The sequence below is a fragment of the Heliangelus exortis genome, chromosome 16, assembly GCF_036169615.1.
Source record: "Heliangelus exortis chromosome 16, bHelExo1.hap1, whole genome shotgun sequence".
NCBI classification, from domain to species: domain Eukaryota; kingdom Metazoa; phylum Chordata; class Aves; order Apodiformes; family Trochilidae; genus Heliangelus; species Heliangelus exortis.
In genome coordinates, this window is record NC_092437.1 from 2,364,940 (window position 1) to 2,387,790 (window position 22,851).

Below are 22,851 nucleotides of genomic sequence, written 5' to 3' on the forward strand. Positions count from 1 at the left end.
ACATCTGCTCCAGACAGCCCGTGTACATCTGCTCCGTGCATCTCTGCTGTGTGCAAGTCTTCTCTGAGCTCAGCCCCTGCTCCAAGCACTTCTGCTGCAGGCACATTGCTCCATCCACATCTCGTGCTCCGTGCACATCTGCTCCGTGCACTTCTCCTGCTTGGTGCCCACCCCCGAGGGCAGGGGGCTGGTGGCTGGGGACGGATCATGGTGCCACCTGTGGTGTACTCCACGATGGGCACCCCCACAGTTCCCAGCTGCCCCCCAGCACAACGTGCACACACACACGCACACGTGCACACACACACACACACACACACGTAACAGATGCTCCCACTGCCCCGTGTGCTGGGCTGAGGGTGAAATGTGCTTTTCAGGCAGAGGAACTGGCAGTCTGGGCTGCCTGTAACTTTGAAAGCTGCTGCGGTCGGCAGGTTCCAACTTTTATCAGCTTTCTCAATCAAAAAAAAGAGAAGTGAGGGAAAACGGGGGGGAACCAGCAGCCTCTGAGTGCCCGGGGAAGCCTGGGTGCCTGGCAGAGATCCTCTGGGGGAGAGATTGGTGATGGGGGGAGAGAAGCTGTCACTGCAATTCATTTGCACTATCTCGTAAGCATCCCCCGCTGATGGGGGGAGAGGGGGTGGCAGTTTGGGGGTATTTCTTTTTTTGAGAGCAGCTCGGGGGCACTCAGCACCCTGCAGGTAGGGCAGTGGCAGGTAGGTTGCCAGGGGCTGTCCGACCTCTGCCCAGGGAGGACGCTGAAGTGGGCAGAAAGCTGAGGTCAGGATCGACAGGACAGAGGGGGTATGCAAATGAAGTATAGGACAAGTATAAGGATAGGATAAGTAGAAGGATAGACCTTGGGGGCAAGGGGAAATGAAATTCACGGGGATTTAGGTTTTTTTAAAGCACGGGGCTGAGTCAGGAGGTGGTGGTGGTGGGGAAATCCAGTCCGATAGGACCGTATGCAAAGCGAGCAGAGCACCGCGGAGTGCTCGGCACCTAGGAAAAAGCCCAGGTCTGCAGCTTACTGCCCAGGGCAGGGATTTGGTGGTTATTATAGGAAAATCCTTTAAGCCACCAGCCCCAGGGTGTGCCGGCAGTGAAAGCACAAATAAGAGTCTGAACACGGACAGAAGGTAGGAGCGTGCCGGGGAGCACCTGGCTCGGGGGGAGCAGTGCCCTGCTCGGGGGGCAAGGCTGGGCAATGCCAGGGCTGCGGATTTACTGATCGCCCGAGATGGTTTCCTGGTGCCGGCGGGAGCCACGTCCTGCTGGGTGCGGGAGGAGGGAGGAGGGAGAAGGGAGGAGGGACGAGGGTGCTTGTGCCGGGCCGAGAGCTGCAGGAGCTGCGGTGTGGGCAGGGGGTGTGGTGGTACCCACCGGGGTCCTGCCCGCAGCCGGGGACGATTAAAGGGGGCGGGGGCTGGGTGGGCAGTGAGGAGAGGCTCGGTGTCCCACTCATGGTTTGGGCTGTGTCCCAGTGCCAGATCCCATGCCTGGACACCCTGAGGGTGCAGTGGGGTGGGTGAGGTTGTGGTGCTGTGTCCCATCGAAGAGGCAAGGAGCTCGTGCTGTGTGTTTGTGTGGTGGTGGTGGGTTAGACTCATAGTATCATGGAATTGTTTTGGTTAGAAAAGACCTTTGAAGTAATCATGTCCAACTGTTAACCAAACACTACAAAAACCACCAGGGAAGTTGAGCTGGGTTTCCCCTCTGAGTGGTGTGAGCCCTGTGCTGGAACCTTGTGGAATGGAGAAGCCAAAGGGCTGGGGGAGGCTGAGCTGAGCTGCACCCTGTGCGAGGGGATTCTTGGCAGATCCCCACCCTGGGCAGAGGCAGAAAGCAGGAGCTGGGGAAGAGCCAGGGGATGCTTAGGGGAGGCACTGCCCAAGCTTCTGTTCTGGTCCTGGTCCCAAGAGGTGGGAAATAGCTTCTGGAGGTGGCAAAAAGGGTTGTTGGGGCTTGCTGGGCTGGTGGTACTGTGCTGTGCCATGCTGTGCCATGCCAGGGAGCCAGTGTGGGACACGTGGGCTGTGTCAAGACCCAAGGAGAAGTATGAGTCTCTGATGGAAAACATGGAATAAGAGAGTCCTGAGAGTGTCCCTGCTGGAGGATGCCAGCCCTGGCAGCAAGGAGAGGGGGAGCAAAAGGTTGAATTAACGCTGAGGAAGAGCATGGTCTCATCTGGCACATGGGGCTGGCTGAAACGAGGGGACATGGGCATCTCCCTGGTGTCCTAGGGGACAGGAGGGGTCTGGCAGCACTCGCAGGGGAGCAGGACAAAGCTGAGCTTGTGCTGGAGCCAGGGCTGAGAGAGGGGAAAAGGGGAGAGATGGGAATAAACTCCTCATGCCCTGCCCGGGGATGCTCCAGCTCTGCAGGGAGGAGCAGAGCTCCCCCCGTGCTGGCAGAGCCCTGGCAGGGGTTTCCCCAGGGGCCATCGTGTCTCCTGGGAGCCAGCACGGCTCCAGCCTGTCCCCTCCAGTGGCTGATGGGGCAGTGGCTCCAGCCAAGGCCCTGGTTTGTGTCTGTCTCTGTCCAAGACACGCTGGTGTTCCAGCTCTGTCCCCATCACTGTCCTTGACACTGTCAGATCATGATGGTCACAAGCCCACCCAGGGAAGAGCATCTGATGCTACAGGGACCCCACAGGGCCCCCCTAATGCCACAGAAACCTTATGAGGCCACAGGAGACCCCATGAGGCCATGGGCACCAGGGGATGCCATGGGGATGCTGTGCTGGGACATGGACAGGAAGCAGCACGAGGAGCTGGAGGGGGCTGGAAAGGGCAAGAGGGTCTCAGAGATACTCTGATTGTTCCCAAAAAAAGGCCACATGTGCCTGAGGCCTCTGACTGCCTCGGGCTGCATTCCCGCCGGGAGAGGGAACAGCCCTGGGATGATCCCAGTCCAAACCCTCCTCCTCTCCCCCTTTGCACCTCCCAGTTTCTCAGGGTTTTCCTCAGAAAGCAGAGAACGAAGCTGAAGCAAAAGGGTGACAAGCTGCTTTACACTGCTCCTGATTTATTCCCCGTTTTACTTATTGAATCTCATTCCCCGGTTTCACGGTTATTGTGGATTTATATTAAAGGGGATAAACAGGTCCGGGATTTGGGGTTGTCATAGGAACTGGTTCGGTGCTGCAGCCTCATCCTGCCCCCGGGCTCCTGATGTGCTGACAGCTCTCGCCAGCACGGCAGAGATTTCTCCAGCCTGGGGAGAGCTGCGTTCCAGGACAGCCACCACCACCCCCCCCGGCACCGGGCACCCCCGGGACCCCCGGCGTGTTCAGGGGGGAGGTGGGGTCCGGGGCTGCGGCCATGGGGAGGTGCAACAGGGACCCCCAAGGCTTTAAGCCGAGGATAGGTGGAGGTGAGGGAAGGATGCTGGTTGTCTTGGTGGATTCTCTGGTGTCTAGGAGGAGGTTGTGCTGTTGCAGCTGGTGCTCCTGGGAAGATCTCTGCCCGACCTGTCTCATTTTCGTTAAGTCCCTGGAGCTGAGGGGGCTGAGGGGCAGACCAGAAGCTGCCCTCCGGCCATTCCGATCTCTTCTATCAGGCAGAGGGGGCAGGCAGAAAAAACCCAAAGTGTCAAACCCGGCGATGAAAGGAAATCCTTCGCGCTTGACACTGCGCTGGCCCGTGCGATCCTTCACCGCAGGGTGTCAGGCCTCTGGCAAGGATTACACAGGGATTTCCAGGACCGTGGGACGAACAGGAACATCCAGTGCTTAAGAAAGACTCACTTTGTGCTTTCGGCGTTAGACATTGCTCAGGGACAATCACCCTGCCCAACCAGCACAGGGTCCGGCTGCCACACTTGGTCCTGCCAGTGCCCAAGACGGGGTCCCAGGGTGGGCAGGAGGGGTATGGACCCACTGATGGTGACACCCTGGGGTCATCCTGGTCCCCACACGTGCCCCAGGAGAGCCACACAAGCTCCTGAGGATGCTCCGGCAGTTTTGGTCTGGGGAAAAGAGCCAGAGACTGCTGCTGGGGATGGGGACACCCTTTGGGGACCTCCTCTTCCCATGGGTGGCACAGGGCATCCTCGGCCACCAGCAGGAGGAAGAGGGGGTCCCCGCTGCCCCCGGCACGGAGCGACCTTAAAGCTGAGCCGTGCTTGGCGGCAGCCCCGGCGCTGGCAGCGGCCCCGGGCCGGGCACAAATATCCCTGTGCAGGGAAAGGAAAAAATATTTCGAGAAGCAGGAGCAGGAGGGAAAAAAGCAGGCGCTGCGGGAGGGAGCAGTGAAGCAGGGTGAAAGCATGCTCTCAGCCAGCTTTTGTCCGACCCAAACGTGCCCGGAGGTGCTGCCAGCGCCAGGAGCTGTGCTGGCGCCAGAGGCTCCCGGCGTGGTGTGGCCAGGCCAGCCCGCTGCTCAAGCACCCCAGCCCGCTGCTCAGCACCCCAGCCCGCTGCTCAGCACCCCGGCCCGATGCTCAGCACCCCAGCCTGCTGCTCAGCACCCCAGACCGCTTCCCCAGTCCGTCCACGCAGGATGCGGCCCCCAAGGACCGACCCTTCCTGGGGGATGTGGGCTGGACAAGGTGCTGGTTGAAATCGGCGCCTCTGACAGACACATTTCTTCCGCGAGGTTCAGGCTTAATTTTATAATGGTATCGGTAACCATGGCAACGTGTAAAAATAACGTATCCCCGAGCCCAACGAATTCTCCGTAAACAGCTCCGGTCTCCAGGAGCAGAACGAGGCCCCGGCCGGGCTGGTGGGAGCCCCTCGGCCCTGCCATGGCCAGCAGCTAGTGCCGGGCTGGGGATGCAGGCGATGGGTAATTAACTGCGGTAACTGCTTACACCCAGGGAGGATGATTTCCTCTGCTAATCCTTCGGGCTAGGCAGAGCTCGCAGCGGCTAATTGGGTGGATATCATTAATGCCGGCGGCCAGGAGCTGCTGTTAAAAGGCTGGAGCATCCCCCGTGCGTGTGCCGGGGCAGATGCTTCGCTGCCGGCTCCTTCCCTCCCTCCCGGGCAGCTCCCGGGGCCGTGCATGGCTCAGACCCCGCGATGCCACCCACCAGTGGCACCTACACCCCCTCCCAGGTACTACGGCACACGCGTGCGTGTGTGTGCACACGTATGTGAACACATGCAGATGCGGCCACGCAAACACATGCACACGCAGGACGTGTTTCCCATGCCCGCGACCACCATCCCCCACCCTCAGCTGGTGCCGACTCTGGTCACCACGAGTCGCTAATCCCTAGGTGATAATAATATCACTCCTGAAAAAATAAATAGGAATAAAATGATTCCTAAACCCGTCCCACAGCTCCTCTTGCTCGCAGCTCCGGGCAGGCTGAGCTGCAGGGAAGGACAGAGGCATTTCACAGCTCGGATTTGCAGCTCCTTATCAGGGCCAAGCCAGACCCTGGGGACAGATGCAGTCACCAGAAGCATGGTGGATCTTCCAGAGCTTGAATTAATCCTCAAGCTTTTTGTTGCACCTCAGATAAAAAAAACCCAAAAACCACCAAAACAAAAAAAAAAAAAAACAACCCAGACATCAACACAAACCCTTTGCAGGAACATTTCTGTCCAGCTCCCAGCAGCAGGACCAGTGTGGCCTCGGCCCCGTGGGGCTGGGAGCACTGGGGCAGGCAGCATGGATGTGCCTGGTGTCAAGAGGGGAAAAGCAAACACCCCTGAGCCCCCAGCATGAGGGGACAGTGTGGGGACCACCACTTCAGGGTCAGACCAGTGTCTGGGCTGGGGAGAGCGCTGGGGGGTGGCCAGGACAGCAGCACCCCCCTCCAGGGCTGGGTTTGGGGTCTTTTGGGTGGGTGCATCCCCCCTGCATTCCAACAGCACACTCGCTGGTTGGATCTGGATCAGATAAGGGATCTCAGGTTCCACAAATCACCTCAGAAAAAGCCCTCGCTGCCAGACACGCTGTCACCTCCGGTACCCTCAGTGAAAACACTCGGTGAGGGGTGACGGGAGGGTTGTACCGGGAATCCCGCAGCCCCTCCACCCCAGCTCAGCCCTTTGCCGGGACATCCCCCAGCCGGGTACCGCCCCAAAGCATCCCATCCTCTCCGAGTTTGGGCTTCGATGTCCTGCAGCTGACCCGGAGGCTCCAGCGGGGCAGGAAGCGACGGGCTGAGCTAGCTTAACGCCATCAATCCCCCCGTGCCAGCAGTTTTTATTTTCATCTGCAGCTGCCGCAGGACTTTTATCAGGCAGCTCTGCCTGCAGCGTGCCTGGGAGCGTGCAGAGCATTATCTGCTGCTGCAGCATTGGATGCGCTTTCATGATAACAAATTGCAATCAACAAAGAACTTTGAGATGATGTAGGGAAAAAAAAAAAAAAAAAGGCAGATGAAAAGCGAGATGATATCGCTCCTCCCTTGGCCAGGCTCCTCATCCCACCACGGCACAGCCAAGGGGAGACCAAGGTCTTCTCTAGCATCACTCCACGGGCCTGCAGGACCCACTGACCCCATGGGCATCCCCACAGCCTGCAGCCATTCTCCTGGGTGCGGCCTCCAGGGTGTCCCTGCCTGGTCCCCAGCCAGCCTTGGGCATGGCACTGGCAGCCCCCAGCAGCCCCAGAGCTGGAGGAGCTCTGCCTGCATCTGATGTGGGGAGCCAGCAGCAGGGACCCGGCCAGCTGGGAAGAGCCACTGCTACAGGGGCTTGAGAAGGCTCTGAGTTTGTGTGGTGTCAGCAGGACAAGGCCTCCCGATAGCCCCTGATAGATAAATTTGGCAGTGATTTGGGAGGGGTATGCCTGGAGGGTCCTGGTACCAGCACTGCCACCACCTGCCCATGGGCCAGTGCAGAACAGAGCAAACCCCTCCGGAGCAGGGATGGAGGACTTGGGCTCAAATAGCGCCCATCAACCATTAACACCCAGCTCCAGTCTGTCCCCTGCACAGCTGGGACATCCTGGTTGCCCCTACCTGCCACTTTTCCCCCCTCGGCACGACTGCTCAGGGGACTGAGCATCCATCCCATGCCCGGGGGGATGGGGGGGAGCTGCCTGACACCCCAGTCCTGTCCCTGCGCTGGGCAGTGACCCAGGAGGCTGCGGGATGGGACAATGTGGACTTTGCACCCCCCCTGCCCCCTCCCCAGGCAGCCAGCAAACCCCGATCCAGAGGCACGGACAGGATCCTGCCCTGGAACAAAGGTCACACTGGCCCCGCCAGCTCCCTCCTCCCGCCCAGCCGGTTTTTCCCAACACGTCAGCAGTTTCACCCAAAATCATCCTCCCCTCTGCCCATCGCCTCCAGGTCAAGCGGGGCTGCTTCCAGGCCAGGCACAGGATATCAGCCACCTTTCCTGCTCTGACACAGGCAGGAGGAATTCCCCCAGTCGAAAGTGTGCAAGGCTGCATTAAGGACGCCTGACCGAGATTCCTGGTGGGTGCAGAGGGGGAGCAGCCCCGGAGCTTCCCGGGGCACTGGGAGGGCACTGGGAGGGCACTGGGAGCACCATCCCAGGCTAGCAAAGCCCAGTGTGGGGCAGGCGGAGCCAGAATCCCTCCCTCACCCTCCCTGAAAGTCGTTTTATGGGCTTGGAGGGGAGCAGGTGATGCCACCAGTGCCACTGACATGAACTGGCTGTGATTAGGAACCCGAGTCCCCGAGGAGGCCCTGGGGACAGGCAGTGAGTCTGGTGGCACATTGAGGTGGCCCCTTCAGAAAATCCCCCACAGCAGGGAGGGTTTTCCTCCTTCCTGCTTCTCCCCCTCCCCCCCCCCCCCAGCAGCATTTGAACCCTGAGGTGTTTCAGCTTAGCCCTAAATCACCCAGTAACGGGGGGGACCGAAGCAGTTTCTGGGAGCCCCCACAAAAAAAAAAAAAAAAAAAAAAAAAAAAAAAAAAAAAAAAAAAAAAAAAAAAAGTGAGAGACAAAGCCCATGCAGGGGCTGCCCCCACAGCAGCAGCCACCCAACCCCCTCCTGCCCATCCTCTGGGGATCACAGCCTTAATGAAGCACCTGCAGCTCATTAACACCCGAGGCCCCCTGCCATATAGGGGAGCACCCTGAGAACCCCCATCTCTCCCTACAAAAGGTGTCGATGGGCATGGGTGCTGCAGCAGAAGTGGGTGCTGAGCAGACAGGTATGATGCACACCTTTGGTTTTATCAAGCAGTGTTTGCAGGGCTGGGGGGAGGGTCCTGCTGGGGGGTGTTCTGCTGCCTTTGCCCCTTCCCCAGGTCACAGCTGGAGTCGTGGTGCAGCTCGGGCACCCCTGGGTGCTGCTCCTGGTAAAGAGGCTGCAGGTCACTGCTTTCCATCCTCCTGTTCCCGTAGTGCTTGTTGGAAGTTAACATCCCAGAAATTCAGCTTCTTCTGTACTGGATGTCTTGGATTAAATTGGCATGGTACCTAATGAAGCTGAAGCTCCATTTGTTGTGCTGGAAGCCCTAAATATCAGCAGTGTAATTGGTGCTACCTACTTTAGGATGCATTTGTGTGTTTTTTCTCCCAGCTAAAGGGAGAGGGGCTGATTCCCCAGCCTGAAGGGGAGGGGCAGAAGGGCTGAAAGTTGTGTCTGCCTGGCTCGTAGGCTGGAGAGGTCTTGAAATTTGGCTTTGGTGCTGGAGGATGGATGGGTGTGCACAGTCCCATGCGCATCTTGCTCTTGGGCTCAGGCAAGCTGTGCCAGCTTGTGAGCAGCAGAGCAGAGCTGGTGTGGGTGCTAGGGCTGGGCTGGATGCTCTGATGTGGTCACACTCCTCTTGTGGTGAAAGTACCAAAGCAGCAGCTTTTGTGTGCTGGGACTGAGCTGGGTTGTGTTTGGGGCTGGGCTGCCCTGGGGCAGTGAGTCCCTGTGAGTGGCTCTGTGGGGCTGAGCCCTGCATTCATTGGGTTTATCATGGGGGGTTCCCATGGGTGCTGACTCCTTCCTGGTGCTTGGGCACGGTTCTGCACCCGTGGCACTGCCGGGTGCTCGTTCCAGGGTGTTTTCTAGGATGATGTCCACAGTACTGGTGTTTTTCCTATCTTTATCTCCAAGTTTTCCCTGCTGGTTTGGGTTTTGAGGCTGAACTGAGCCCATGGCAGTCCTGGTGTGATGTGGCCAGGCTGTGGGTAACCTTTGCACAGGGCTGTATCCTGCTGGTCTGGAGCTGGGACTCCGGGGGGGAAATCCAGGGCAGGGGAAGAACCATAGTCACTGCCCTTGTTAGTGAACTGTGGCCCAAGTTTGGCACCACGGGGCAGGAACCAAAACCTCTCCCATGTCACCCCCGAGTCCCCTCCCCACAGAGCAGCTGTGAGGGGAGCAGACAGGCTGCTAATTATGGGATGAAAGAGCAGTCTGGGAAAAACCAGTGCTGCCAGATTTTTTTGGCTGGGATAGCCCTGGTGAGGCTGTAATTGCCCCCCCACCTCCCCCCCCTCGGAAGCTGCCAGGTTCAGACAAGAGGGTCTTTTTGGGTTCTTTCCAGATGTGGGGTTCTGCTGCCCCTTGTGCTGGGGGTCCCTGTGTGGGGACAAATCCCCACCTCCTCCTGGGCAGGGGAGAAGCTGCTCATGCAGCCTGGCAGCTAAAAATGGGGAAATGCAAAAAACATACCTGGTCCCTGCTGGGGGGCCAGCGACAGCTCTGCCCAGAGCCTTTTCTCCCAGGAAGAGGGACCAGAGCCCTGCCTCCCCCCAGCACCCAAACCTGGGCAGTGGGTGAGCTCAGCCAGAGCACGTGTCTTCCCCAGACGGGTGCTGGCAGCGTGCTGCAAGTTCCTCCCTGCGCCTCAAAGCTGTGAAAATCAACCTATTCTTGAAAAGCTCTCCCAAAACACCTCCCCAGCCCGCCCCAAGCTGGGTGCTGCCGGGGAGACCCGGCTCCCAAATCCCATTCCTGGGGCAGCAGCGGGTTTTGAGCTGGTGTATGAGGATGCTGTGAGAGCAGGGCTCTCGGGTGCAGACCCCTGGCGTGTCCCCAAACTCTCTCCATCTCGGATGCGTGAATGAACAGAGCTCCTCTGCCCCGGGTTTGCTGCCAGCCCGCGGGGCAGGGGCTGCCCCCCAACCTCCTGGGGTGGCTTCTCCAAACCCCCCGTGCTGGAGCAGGTCCCGGCGATGCCGAGTGGAAGGGCCGTGGGCAGGAGGGGAGGCAGCTGAGCCTGCCCATATGCTGCCTAATGGGGAGCACTCGCAGCTCTTCCCGGGAAGCTCACGCTGCACCATCTGCTCCGCCGCGGTACCTTCTCTTGCAGAGCTTTTTTTAAGCTCTCAACTTTCCTTCCTGAGCTCTCTGCGGCGGCTGCTTGCAATATGGGCTGTCTCTGCTCTGTAATCTCCCCAAAACAGGTTGTCTGAACCTTCAGTGTCGAGCGGGAGAACAGCCCAGACAGGCTGAAGTCAGCCCAGGCCTCCGGGAGCTGTGTTTCCATTTAAAAACAGCCAGGAAAGTGGCTGTGGAATGGCTGTCCCCAGCACCTTCCCCGTGCAGGGCTCCTGCTCTCTCCAAGCTGGGTGGGATGTGCTGCCCACCGTGGTGGAGCTGCAGGATTTCCTCAAGCTGCTGCTAATCCCGTGTCCCGTCCCTGTGCAAGAGGAGCGTTTACTTCCCCGCCAAGCTGCATGTGCAAAAAGCCGAAGGCCAAACCCAAGAGTTCCCCTGGGTCCCTGCTGCTGGCTCAGCCCCTCGCCAGCTCTGCAAAGGGGAAACAAACCCAAGGCTGCGCTGGACACAAATTATTTTACAGTAGGAGCAGCGCAGGGTGCAGCCCCCAGCTCCCGGGGGGGGTGCAATACAGATGCCTGGGGAAGGTTGATCCCAGCTCCCAGCAGCAAAAGGAACTAAATTAAGGCCGGATGCAACAACATGGGCGTAGCTGGGCCCGGGGGGGAGGAGGCTGGAGGGGCTGGGGCCGCGCAGGCTGAGGCTGTGTGCAGCTTGATGGTGCCAAGTCACTTCAGATATCTGTGCAGTTTGGTTGTGTGAGGCTCTAAATAAAGCCGACAGCCCCAGCGGCTGCCTGGGGAGGGAGGCAGGGGGAGCCAGCACCGGTCTCTGCCCCCTTTGGCGTAGCACAGCACCCAGTGAGAGCAGTTTGGTGTGATTTGGGATGCTACGGTGTGGGTGGGTGCTGGTGGGTGCTACCTGGGCATGCTGGGAGCCCTTTGGTCTGCAGGGTGTCTGCACCATTCCTGGGTGGGCAGAGGGGTTGGTCTGGGACCTGCCAGCAGCAGGGCTGGCTGTGGGGCACCAGGGAACAAACCGGTCCCTGTCCTGGCCTTGCTGAAGTGCCCACGGGTGGTGGGAGAAGCTGCAGCAGGCACAGACAGTGGAGGACGTGTCCTTGTGCCTCTCAGAGAAGGACTTTGTGCTGGAGAGCAAGAGGGTGGTGCAGGGACACATGTCCCCTGGATGGTCATGTCCTGACACCCTCCTCCTCCTCCCTTCACCCCCCCTCAGCCTCATGGCAGCTGCCTCAGTCTCGGGCTCTTGTTTCTCCCTGCCACGGGTCCTGCTGCAGGGACATCACAGGGGTGTCCCTTAGAGCACGTCTCCAAGCACCCCTTGCTGAGAGGTGTGCAGGTGCCTCCTCTCCCTCCCCATCCACTCCCCAATGGTCTGTCCTGCCCCCAAGTCGTCTCCTTGCACCCCATGGGTTGAGCTGCCCTGTCCCCGTGTCACCTTCACGGTGTCACTTGTGCCTCTGCCATGGGCCGATGCAGCTCAGCCACTGGCCCTGCCACAGTTCCTTGGATCCCACAAGATGTCCGGGAGCTCCCCAAGGCCTTGTGCCCCCCTCCAGCACCCCAATTCCAGGAATACCTCGCTGCGTGCCGTGGCTGTGCCCACCCTGGAAGCCTGTGGCAAGTCCACACAGCCCCGGGGCCACTGACCCATCCTTCCTCTGCCCCGGGGGTCTCCCCCAGCCCACCTTAAGGCAGCAGCACACCGCGGGGGAGGGGGGAAACTTCCCAAAAGCAACTTTCTTTATTTTTTTCTTCTTTTTTTTTCTCCGGCTCGGGTGGTGCAGGCTTCGCCTCCCGGTGCCGGGGAAACGGCCTTAAACCGGAGCCGCGGGGGGTTGGGGAGGGTGTCGGGGCCGGCCCCATCCCGCCCCGGTGCCACGGCAACGGCGGCGGGAGGGAGGGAGGGAGGCGGGAGGCGGGCGCGGCTCCGCTCCGCTCGCACCGGGGCATGCGCCCGCCCGGGGCCCCGCCGCGGCGGAGCCCGAGCCCGGGGCCCGGCCAGCTCGGTGCCCACGGGGGATGGTGTGAGGTGTGTGTGTGGGGGAAGCAGGGGGGGCTCCACGCGTGTGTCCGCCCGCGTGTTCTCCGCCCGCAGCCTGGGGGGTAGAGGGGGGCAGGAGCCCAACCCTCCTTCCTCATTTCAGGGCTGAGAAGAGCGATTTCCTTCTCCAGCTGCAATTCTGGTGTTCTTTTTTTTTTTTTTCCTCTTATTTAAAAAAAAAAAAAACAAACCAAAAAAACAAAAAAAACAGCGAAGCCCGGAGCCGCGCTCTGCAGCCGTTTCCCCCCCCCTCCCGTCTCTGCTCCCCAGAAGCTGCCGAGGATGGAGCCCGTTCCCCGCAGCCCCGGCCCTGCCTGGCCGCTGACCTGGTTGGTGCTGTTCTCCTTGCCAGGTAAGCCACGAACACTCCCCCCCTACCCCCCTCCTGCTGCCCCCTCCCCTCCTGCGGGGGGTTGGCTTTTTTATCTTTTTTTTTTTTTTTTTTTTTTTCCGTTCCCCCGGCTCCATTCTCGCCTCTCCCTGGGTGCCCCTCTGCCGCACACCTCCCCAAGGCGACATGATGCCTCCTGGCCACGCACGGCTGGGTTTGACCTTTGGAGGAGATGACCTAGAACGTGGCGGTGGCAGAGGGGACAGGGCCCTGGGCTCCTCCAGAAGCAACTTCCAAGGCAAACATTCCCCTTCCCAGCGAGACGAGGGAGTTAGGCAGGGGCATGAAGAGGCATGTCCATTCCACCCCTTTGCCAGCCTCCCCCCACACACCCCCCCCCGCCAGCTATGCGAGAGGCAAATCTCTGCAAGAAGCTGAAATTTTCACTTTTGGAGCCTGGCTGGAGATGGGGAGGATGGGGGAGCAGCGGGCATGGGGAGGCCCTGGGGAGGGGAGGGGGGAGCTGCCCACCTCCTCTGCTGGGAACTTGTTTTTCTTGCTCCCCTTCTGCTCTAACCCCTGACTCCGTGCAGGGGTTGTGGCTCTACCCAACTGTTGAGCCCCAAAGTGGTGGGATTGCACCACCCAGCCCTGCTCTGAGCACTGGTCCTGGGGCACCTCGGGCTCCCCCAGCCCCCCTTGGGGCTTGTGGCTCCATCAGCCTCCTAAAACCTTGGGGATGCACCTGGGAAGGGATGAGGGGGTGTGCTGCTCCCAGGCTGTTTCCCTTCCCTCGCTGGCGGTGGGAAGTTTCTCACCCCACCAGGAACAAAGCCCTGTGGTGGTTGCTGCTTTCCAGGATGTTTCGCTTCTAGGATGTTTAGTTTTGGTGCTCTTCATCTCGGTGAACACTACTAAGGAGTGGTTCTCCTTCCCTGCCTGCGGGAAGGGAGAGGGCTTTTTGTGGAACCTTCTGGGGGCAATAGCAGTGCGTGTTCAGGAGCACCTCGCTGCTGAGCTTTTTGGCTGATCCTTCCAAATTTCCCACCTTCCAGATGGATCCCACCACTAATAGCCCAGCCCAGGCTCCCTCCTGGGTGAACCACCATCCTGCGTGGGGGAACACCACATTCTCCCAAGCCCTTTGGAAATATTTACCATCAAAGCTTTACTCGGGCGGGGAGTTGAGCACAAACTTGAGCAGAAAGCAAATGCTTTCAGCACAACACTCCTTGCTTTGAGTTGCCTGATCACAACTGAGAAGAGTTGGCCCCAAGCTGAAAACCCCCAGTTGCTGGAAGCCAAGAAGGCTTTGGCTGTGAGTGCAGCTTCTCAGCAAACTGCTGTGATTTCCTGCCATGAGAGAATGGCTCCAGCAAAGCTCTTGAGTTTCATTAACATGGCCTTGGAGTAAGAACCCCGTTTTTCCAAGACAAAGAAAAAAAGAACCACCCCGGGGCAGAAAGCCCTGTGTTGCGAGGTGGTTTGTGTCCCTGATTTCAGGGACAACACCATGCAAATTTTTTTTTTTTTTCTTTTTTTTCAATGTGGTAGAGACTCTGTGGTGAACCCTCTGGGCCAGAGCTCAAGCTGAGCCTGAGCTCCAGAAGAGTTGGTCCAGGCTCCTGCTGCTCCCACAGAGCTCGTGCAGAAGTAGAAGGGAAAAGGGAAGGTCGTGCAGGAGATCTTCCTGTAGGGGAAAAGGAAAGGTCCTGCAGGAGATCTTCCTGTAGGGCAAAGAGGAGCGGGATGCTGGGAAGCCAAATTGCAAAGCCCTGTTGAAAAATCTGCCATGCAGAACCCTTGGTGTGGGAGTTTCTCCATGGAAGGTTTCGGCTGCGCTTCCCGGAGCCTCCTCTGAAGAGGAAATGTGTTTGGTGGGGGGGGCGCTGGCTTCCAAGCTGAATTTGGGCTCATGCTGTAGGAGGGAAGCTCACAAATGGTGGCTGCATGTGATCCAAGGCTTCCTCTGCTATCACATGTGTACAGAACAGCCTTTACTATAACTGTCCCCAGCCCTGGGATCTGCATCCTGCTCGGCGGGGTCTCTTTGCTTGTCTTCCCTGGATTGCAGATTCCAGGCCCTTTTTATAGGCAGCACCTGTTAGTTTCCCCCACTGCAGGTGAAATTCCAGCAGGATTATTTTTAAGGCTTCTCTTGCCCGTCGGGCCCGTTCCTTCAGTGAGTGACCGTGGGGCTCTGGATGCCAGGGACCAGCTGCACGTTGCTTCTGGGGCAAGCAGCCCTCCCCTTGCTGTCCCAGAGCTCCTTCCCTGGCTCCTTTGGAAGAAAAAAAAAAATAGAAAAAAAAAATCTATTTTTATCAGGAAGCATCCAAGCAGCCTCTCCTGAATTAAACCCCGGCCTCTTGCAATCTGTTCGGTATCAAATACTTCAAAAGGGGGAATACAGGGGAAAAAATGTGTCACCAAGATAGAAAAGTTGCACAGCAGCAGGAGAGCTGTGGATGACTTTGTCCTCAGATGAAACCACCCTGCAGGAGGGAGGCTCTGCCAGGGCAGGCACAGCACCACGCCTGTGCTTCCGCCTCTTTTTCCAGGCTGGAAGGGCTTTGGGTCCGTGTCATGAGGGTGCTCCCATCTACGTGGCAGCTGTCAGGTGGTGACTTTCAGGGCTTGAAAACCCTTTGCTAATCCCAGAGTGTAGGCTGGAGCAGATTACCAGGGCAGAGCACCTAAACTCCCCTTCTTCTTGGTGGTGAAAGGATCGTGCTCCTGCTCCAGGTGGTTTGAGGTCTAAGGACACAGTGTCATGGGGTGGCACTGGGGGTGTGGAGGGGGGACACAGGTTTGCACTGTCCTGGTGAGAAATTGTGCTGTATCCCATGTGCAAATACCTCCTTGTGTGTGTGTGGGGGGGGGTCTCAGCTCATCTCCTGCTCCCACCACTCCTTGGGGTGAGCAGCCAGAAAAGGGAAGGAGGAGAGATATCTGCTGGGTGCAAGGAGAAGCTGTGTTCAGGGGGAAGGGAGGGAAGGAGCTTCAGTGGAAACTTCGCATTTTCTCACTTGCATATTCTGGGGTTTGCTATCAACTTCCCCTTTGTGCTTTCCCATGGTGGGGGCTGGGGCCTCGCTCTGCCTCTCTTGTCCCTGCTCTTGTCCCTGCTGGAGTCTGAAGGTGTTTGGGGACTGGGGCTGGTCCTGGCACGGGGCTGGCTGCAGGGTAGGCAGGGGGAGAAGTGAGGAGGTGTGAGCTGGGCTTGGTGAGGAGATGTGGTGCTAAGGTGGGTGAAGCTCATGGTTAACAGAGCTCCTGCAACCCCTGAGCGGGGTGATCTGGAGAGGGAGCATCGGCCAAGCAGAGCTAAAGCAGCATGGTGGCCCTGACCATCCTCTGGGACCCCAAAGCAGGCGGTTCCCCAGGCTCTGTGCTGTGGCATGGCACGTGCCTGGTGGGCAGAGGGACAGATGGAGAGAGGGAGGAGGAAAGGAAGCACTGGGCTGACTGCAGGGTGGTGCTGGCCCCTTCCATCCAGGCAGCTTCCCCAGCACAGGGGACAAGGGGGTCACCACCCCATAGAAGTCACTTTTACCAAGGGGCCGGGGGGGGCTGTGCAGTGGGTGGCTGGGTGTGCCTGTGCCCAGAGCAGCCCTGTCCCCTGCCTGTGTCATGTCCCCACGCAGGGACTTGGCAAGAGGTGGGTGTTGAGGTGTGGATGGTGCTTCTGAGCTTTCAAACTTCTCTGTGCATTTCTCAGCCAGTTCTTGTGAAAGCTCTGGGGGCAGCAGGCAGGGCAGGAGCTCAGATGATGTCACAGCAGCAGTGCCAGTGGCGTGTGCCCTGTGTCACCTCCCTGTGCTGCACATGGGGTGCAGTGCCCAGAGCTGCCCCACCTGATTTGGGGTCACCCAAGAAACATGGGGTCACCTCGTAGAGGTCCTGACCACTCTCTTGGATGCAAGACCCAGGCTCAGCCTGAACAACGTGACCTAAACTGGGTTTCCACCCTTCTGTGCTTGTTTTATGGGGCAAACTTGTTCTGGTGTCCCAGTGCTGTGTTAGTCTCGACGTGGCTTTGAAGGGAAATGCCAAGGGCTGGAAATTTTGGCTACGGGCATCAGCCCTTGTTGGGGAGACAGTGGATTTGTGCCCTGGGCAAAAAGCCTTTAACTTGGGGAGTCTGGAGAATCTGCTGCTGGGAGCTCTGGCCATAGAGGTGGAGGAATTGTGCAGACAGTGAGAACATCTGTGGGTGCGTCAGCCACCACTGGAAGTCAGAAGGGATTGACAGCTGCCAAAACTCCTCCCCAGGCTCTGTGGTAGCCAGCTGTGGCTTGGAGGGGTCAGAGCAGCTCGTCCTGCAGCAGGTCCTCCTGGGACCATCCAGCCAAGGAGCTTGTCCCATCCTGGGGGGTCCCAATGGTGAGACGTGGGGTGCAGCTGCAGCTCTCCAACCCATCCTGTAGAGCTCCCACCCCACTGGGATGCTGGTCCACGAGCTCCCAGGACTGTTCAGCTGTGGCAGGAGTTACCTGCTCAGACGTGGCTGTTTCTGCACCACTGTGACACCGTTTCCGTGTGCCACGTGCCAGCCCCAGGGCTGCAGCAGTTCCTGGCCCCTGGGATCAGCAGGCAGATGTAAAGGGTTCTCCCACCTCTCACGTTGCTCAAAAACGTTCCTTTAAGCAGTGACCTGTATGGGAAACTCCCTCAACCCAGTTGCAAAAATTATCTTGGCTGTGGCCAACCCTCGCCAGAATTAACCCTTGCCTCCCTGCCTGCTGGTGCCTGCGGGAAGGTGCCTTGGCACCCATGGGTGCACAGGCGGGGGGCACTCGGGAGGGTGAGGAGGGCTAAAGCATTCTGCTGGATTAGGGAATGTCACTCTTGAGATGCTCGGAAGGAAGGGGACGGCTCTCCTCTGTCGGTGACACCGGGAATGGCGCCTGTGTGACCGGCACTGGCGACAGCTAATGGCTGTGTGCCGCGCGAGTCACAGCTCGCATCCAGCTCAGAAATAGGACAGATTCCCTGCAGAAAACGCATCGGCTGAAGGGGAGCTTGCTTTTTGGAGCACTTCACGCTGGGTGCCCTTGCTTGTGCCGGAGCAGAGCGGCCGTGGGGGCAGCAGAGCGTGGGGCAGACACGGGTGGACGGGTTCAGCTCCACAGAGCAGGACACGGGGACACTGGGCCAGCACAGCTCCGGCTGCCTCTGCTCTGAGACCCCTGGGCAAGGCTCTGGGGGGTTCCCCCAACCACAGCTGCTCCCCGGGGCTCCCTGGTGCCGCGGTTCCTGGTCAGCGCCCACCGGAGCAATGTGCTCAGCCAGGGCTGGGCAGGACGGGAGGGGGGTCGGGGTGTGGTGCCAGGTGGGACTTGTTCTGTTTATTCCCCAGGTGTGGGTGCCCAGGTGAGTCCAAGCGTCCAGCTGCAGCAGCCCCAGGACAAGGTGTCAGTGACAGCGGGGGAGACACTCAACCTGACCTGCACCTCATCTGGATCTGGTCCCGCTGGCCCCCTGAAGTGGCTGAAGGGCTGGGGCATGGGGAATGAGACTGTTTATGACCAGAATGGCGTGTTCCCCCGTGTGACCAGGGCAGAGCCTGGATCCAACACAGATTTCAGCATCTACCTCAGGGATGTTGGCCCCGAGGATGCTGGCACCTATTACTGTGTCAAGTTCCGCAGACGGATCGGTGTGGATGAGGTGTTGGAGCACGGGAAGGGCACGGAGGTGTCTGTCCGTGGTGAGTGGGGCTCTCAGAGCAGCTCCTGCTGGGAACCAGCCCAGCTGGGGGCAGACCCTGGCCTGGCCCAGCTCATCCAGGTCCCCAGGGGAGGCCCCGGGGCCGGGCAGGGCTGGCAGAGCCCGGTCTGAGGGTCCCACACTTCTCCCCACAGCCAAGCCCACCCCCCCGGTGGTGTCCGGGCCCCAGCACAGAGCGGGGCCGGGGCAGTCGGTGTCCGTCACCTGCGTGTCTGGAGGGTTCTACCCCGAAAACATCACCGTGAGGTGGTTGAAGGACGCGGCCTCCATCTCCGCTCAGCAGCCCCGGGTCACCCCCGGGAGGACAAAATCCTCCTACAACATGTCCAGCTCGGTGACGGTGACGCTGCAGGAGGAGGACGTCCGCTCGCAGCTCGTCTGCGAGGTGCAGCACCCCACGCTGAGGGCCCCGCTGAGGGCGACCTTCCAGCTCAGCAAGGTCCTGCGAGGTGAGGGCTGGGGGGGCCCGGCCAGGGGTGCCCGGGTGCCGCGGGGCCGGGGGCGCGGGGCAGGGAGCGGGCACCCTGCGGGCAGCGGAGCCGCGGGACGCCGGGCTCCAGGCGCCGCCTCTCTCCCCAGTGCCCCCCAGAGTGCGTGTGGTGGCCGAGCCCCCCGGCCCCGTGGAGCCCAACGGGACGGTGACCTTGTCCTGCCAGCTGGAGGGGTTTTACCCGGGAGAGGTGTCCGTCACCTGGCTGGAGAACGGGATGGAGATGAAGGTGGAGAACGTCTCGCGGGCGGCGGAGACGCGGCAGGGGTTGTTTGAGCTGAGGAGCCAGGTGGAGCTGCAAGCCACGGTGGAGAGGAACGGGTCGGTGTTCACCTGCAGAGTGGTGCACGATGGGCAGGAGCCCCTCAGCGAGCTGGCTGCACTGCGGGTCACTGCCCCAGCCCAGGAGGGCACCGGCGGACAGAGCCAGGGAGAGGATGGTGCGTGAGAGGCACTGGGATACAGGGGGTATCTCAAGATGTCATCCCCTTGAGAATGATCGTTGTCCCACCAGAACCTGGGTCAAGGACAAAATCTTCATCCTGGGGAGCAGGGGGTGATGCTGCCAATTACTGAGTTGTTGTCCCCGGTGCTTCAGTTGTCACCAAGACAAGTCTGGGTGTAAGGCTGCAGGGACTTGGTTGCTTTTGGTGTTTTCAGGCCCCCGCTCACCATCTTCATTCATGTTTCAGAAAAGTTGCGCCTCATCTATATCGTGGTGGGAGTGATCTGCACTGTGCTGGCACTGCTGGTGGCTGCAACTCTTTACCTCATCCGGGCAAAGCAGAGCAAGGGTAAGAGAACCAGGGAAGCAGCTGCTCCCAGCCCTTTTCTCTTCCTGAGACAATTCGTCTGTACTTGGGAAAGGGAGGATGGAGCAGGGCTGGTGGGGCTCTTTGCAGGCTGCAGGGAAAGCTCTGCCTGGCTGCCACCACGTGCCCATGCCAGCCAGGAGCAGGGACTAACGTGGTTGTTATCCCTTGTACCTGAAACATCTGGCACCCCTCTGCCAGATGCAGTCCTGGAGTGAGACTGCAGCCACTTGTCTCTGGGAAAAGAAGTGTGTCAGCTCTTGCAGCCATCTCTGCACGTGCCTAGGGAAGAGGGAGGTTAACTTACTTACCAAACTATTTCTTTCCTAAACTATTTCTCTTCTGGCAGGTAAAAGCTCACCGTCTGCTAGGTAAGTGCTGATTCCCTCTGGTCACCAAATCTGTGGGGACTGAGCTGGACACCTTCAGCCTGCAAAGGGGGTCCCTTGGGATGGGGGTGGAGCTGGAGCCCCAAGAGCTTGTGACAGGGAAGGCAGGACCACAGGCAACTCCCTGCTTGTGGTTCTGCCCCCACTGTCATCTTTCCCCAAATACTTGGCTTTTGGGTGGGAGCTGGGTCTCCAGCCTACAGAGATGTAGCTGGACCAGCACAAATGCTCATGGGTGAGGACTCATCCTGCTTGGGGCTGTGGCAAGGACCTTGTTTTTGCATCTGAACCCCCCCAGCAGCTCCATCACTGGGCAAGAGGCAAGAAGGCGCTTGATCTGACCTGCTGTGTTCCCTCTTTCAGGTTACATGAGCCTGAGAAAAGCAGCGAGGCCACTACCCAGGTGTGTTGCTCAGCCCTGGGACACCTTGGTGTGTTTCCAGAGGTTCCTCTGTGAAACATCTCAGTGTCTCCAGTGGAGGGTGGTGGTTCCCCCGTGAAACATCTCAGTGTCTCCACGCTGTGGCTGGAGAGGGAAGAGAAGCTGCCCCAGGGGTAGCCACTTCCCAGCATCTTTTCTGCCTTTGCCCTCTCCTCCTCCCAGGACAGACAGGGTGTGAGCTGCCTGCAGACCCAGCTGTGTGTCAGTCAGCCAGGCTATTTGTGGAGTTATTTTGCATTTGGTGACTCAGTTCTGAGCAGAGTCGTGATCAGCAGCAATCTGTCCATCCCACCCAGCCTCTGCCAGCTCCCACGTGGGCATCGCTGGGCACCCCTGCCCATCCCAAGCAGGATGGGGTGGCTGCAGTGGCAGCTCTGAAGCCTGTTGGTGGCTGGTGATTTCGAGGGCTTAGGGGGTGTAAAGGATTGCTGTGGGGTTGTCCCTCTGTGTCGTGCCCTCTGGACAAGCAGGGACCGAGTTGTCCCAGGTCGGGCTGGCGGGGACTGACTCCAACGTGGGGCTTGGGGCACGGGTGGCTCCTCCCACGTCCTCCCGGAGGAAGAACTCATGGTTTCTCCCGTGCAGGAATCCGACCCCAACAACCTGACTTACGCAGACCTGAACTTCGACAAGGAGCGGAAGCCGATCCGCAGGGTGGTGGAGCTGAGCCAGCAGTCAGACTACGCCTGCATCCAGAGCAGCCCCGCGCCCGCCGGCGACGACAACCTCACCTACGCTGACCTGGACATGGTGCACCTCAGCAAGGCACCCAAACGGCCAGCTCCCGGCCCCGAGGAGGCCAGCTCCGAGTATGCCAGTGTCCAGATCCCGAGGAAGTGAGCGGGGACCCCCTTGCCCCTCAGGGAGCCACCCTGCTCCTCCCCAGGAGGAATTCTCCTGGCAGCACTGAGAGCGATGTGAAGACGGGCTGTGGTACCCACGGGGTGGAAACGGAGCTCGTGATGCTGGGGGGGTCGTCTCCCATCTGCAGAGACTTGGTTTTTTTGGTTTTTTTTTTGGAGGCAGCTTGGTCCTGGGGCTGCCAGCTCCATCCCTTTGGGATCCCACTCAGCTTGGCGTGCTGGGTTTGCCTGCCGGCGGGTTCAGTGGACCAGAGGCTCCTCGGGAAGCTCCGGCTGGGCAGAGGGGATGGGGACAGTGCCTCCCTGCCAGCTCCAGTGAGGATGCTGCTGCCCGGCCAGGCTTGCACGGCTTCCCACGGCCACCCCGGCCCCACCGGAGCCCCCACGCTGCCTTCTGGGGCTCTCTGCCTCCGGCGCCTGGAAAACAAACTCTGGCTTTAAAGGACGGAAGCGTCCGCCTCTCTCTTCCCAAGTGTCCCTTCTGCGGGACCTCTGTCTCGCACCAAGGCCAACGAGGCTGGGCAGGCCACTGAGCTGAGCCTCCCACCGTGGGCTTTCCTGTCCTGCCACCCAGGGAGGCTCCTGGGACAGCTCCCTGGTACCCAGCATCTTCTTCTTCCTCCTCCTCCTCCTCTGCACAGCCTTGCCCTACCCTGGGACCCACCAGCACTGCCCCAGGTTTGTACACAGGGTGCAGCTTTGCAGGTGCCCCCACCAGCCCTGGTTCCACCCCCCGCAGCCCCGGGAGCTCCCCGCAGGTACCGTGTAACATGTTTTGACTGTTTGACATGTAACTGTTAATTTCTAGAGCTAAAAAACCCCGATGTTTTGTGTTGTACGTGGGTGTGCTGCTGTGTACTTAACACTAGAGTAAGATGTGCAGAATCAAGACCGAGGCCTCAGTGAAGACCCCTAAAACCTGTAGATTTTAAGAGGCTCACTTGACCCCCTCCCAGCCTTGTGAGGCATGCTCCCCCCAGCCCTCCTGTGGGGACAGATGTCTTCCCTGTGTCCCCTCCCTGGGCTACAGCACAGGGCCAGCACTCGGTGGCCTTGCAGGAGTGGGACTGTGTCCCCTCAAGCCTGGCTGCTGGGATGGGGGGGGAATTGTCTATGGAGGAAGGGGCCTGGTGATGCTTTGAGAGCGATGTGACTGCCTGTACAGACCTTTTTTTGTTTTGTTTTGTTTTTTTCTTTTTGCTTGCAAGATATTTTTATAATAAAAGTGAAAAGTCCTGTGCTGCTCCCGCACCGTGGTGTGGTCCCCTGCTCAGGGCAGTCACTTTGTCACCTGCACTTAGGGTGAGGAGCATGGTGGGGGGGAGGTTGTCATGTCCTGCAGTGAGGAGGGGGAGGGCCTCATCCTGCACAGCTCCGGGGTGTGCTGAGGAGGATGGCAGCAGCAGAAGGGTGAGGTTGGGGGCCATGCCAGTAACCCCCTCACTATAGACTGGGGTCTGCCTGTGCCAAGGGTGAGTTGAGTGTGCCAGTCCTCTGCAGTCACCCCCTTCCTAGCCCTGGAGCTGGTGGGGTCCCACATCCCCCTTGGCACCCACAGGAAGGTACC

The 22,851-nt window shown here is 59.5% G+C and overlaps 1 protein-coding gene across 5 annotated transcripts; it reads left to right on the top strand.

Moving 5' to 3' along the window:
- Positions 1–824: 824 nt before the first annotated feature.
- On the top strand, positions 825–22,535 carry LOC139803418 (tyrosine-protein phosphatase non-receptor type substrate 1-like). 5 transcript variants are annotated; one of them, XM_071759558.1, is made up of 9 exons: positions 825–1,139; positions 12,436–12,576; positions 17,918–18,268; positions 18,423–18,737; positions 18,868–19,218; positions 19,471–19,572; positions 19,940–19,961; positions 20,343–20,382; positions 21,007–22,535. In XM_071759558.1, exons 2-9 carry the CDS (start codon positions 12,507–12,509, stop codon positions 21,259–21,261), a joined length of 1,506 nt encoding a protein of 501 aa, XP_071615659.1. In that variant the 5' UTR covers positions 825–1,139; positions 12,436–12,506; the 3' UTR covers positions 21,262–22,535. The 5 variants fall into 5 exon arrangements, with proteins under 5 accessions (XP_071615659.1, XP_071615662.1, XP_071615660.1 ...); XM_071759561.1 differs by having other exon boundaries at positions 836–1,139; positions 12,495–12,576; XM_071759559.1 differs by lacking the exon at positions 825–1,139 and adding an exon at positions 12,079–12,212.
- The last annotated feature ends 316 nt before the right edge of the window (positions 22,536–22,851 follow it).

Bases quoted from the DNA above. Each gene is read 5' to 3' on its own strand.
- LOC139803418 (XM_071759557.1), top strand. From the start codon at position 12,132: ATGCGCCCGCCCGGGGCCCCGCCGCGGCGGAGCCCGAGCCCGGGGCCC. The intron at 12,213-12,494 runs GTGTGTGTGTGG...TCTGCTCCCCAG, and splicing joins CCCACGGGGGATGGTGTGAG to AAGCTGCCGAGGATGGAGCC. The intron at 19,573-19,939 runs GTAAGAGAACCA...CTCTTCTGGCAG, and splicing joins CCGGGCAAAGCAGAGCAAGG to GTAAAAGCTCACCGTCTGCT.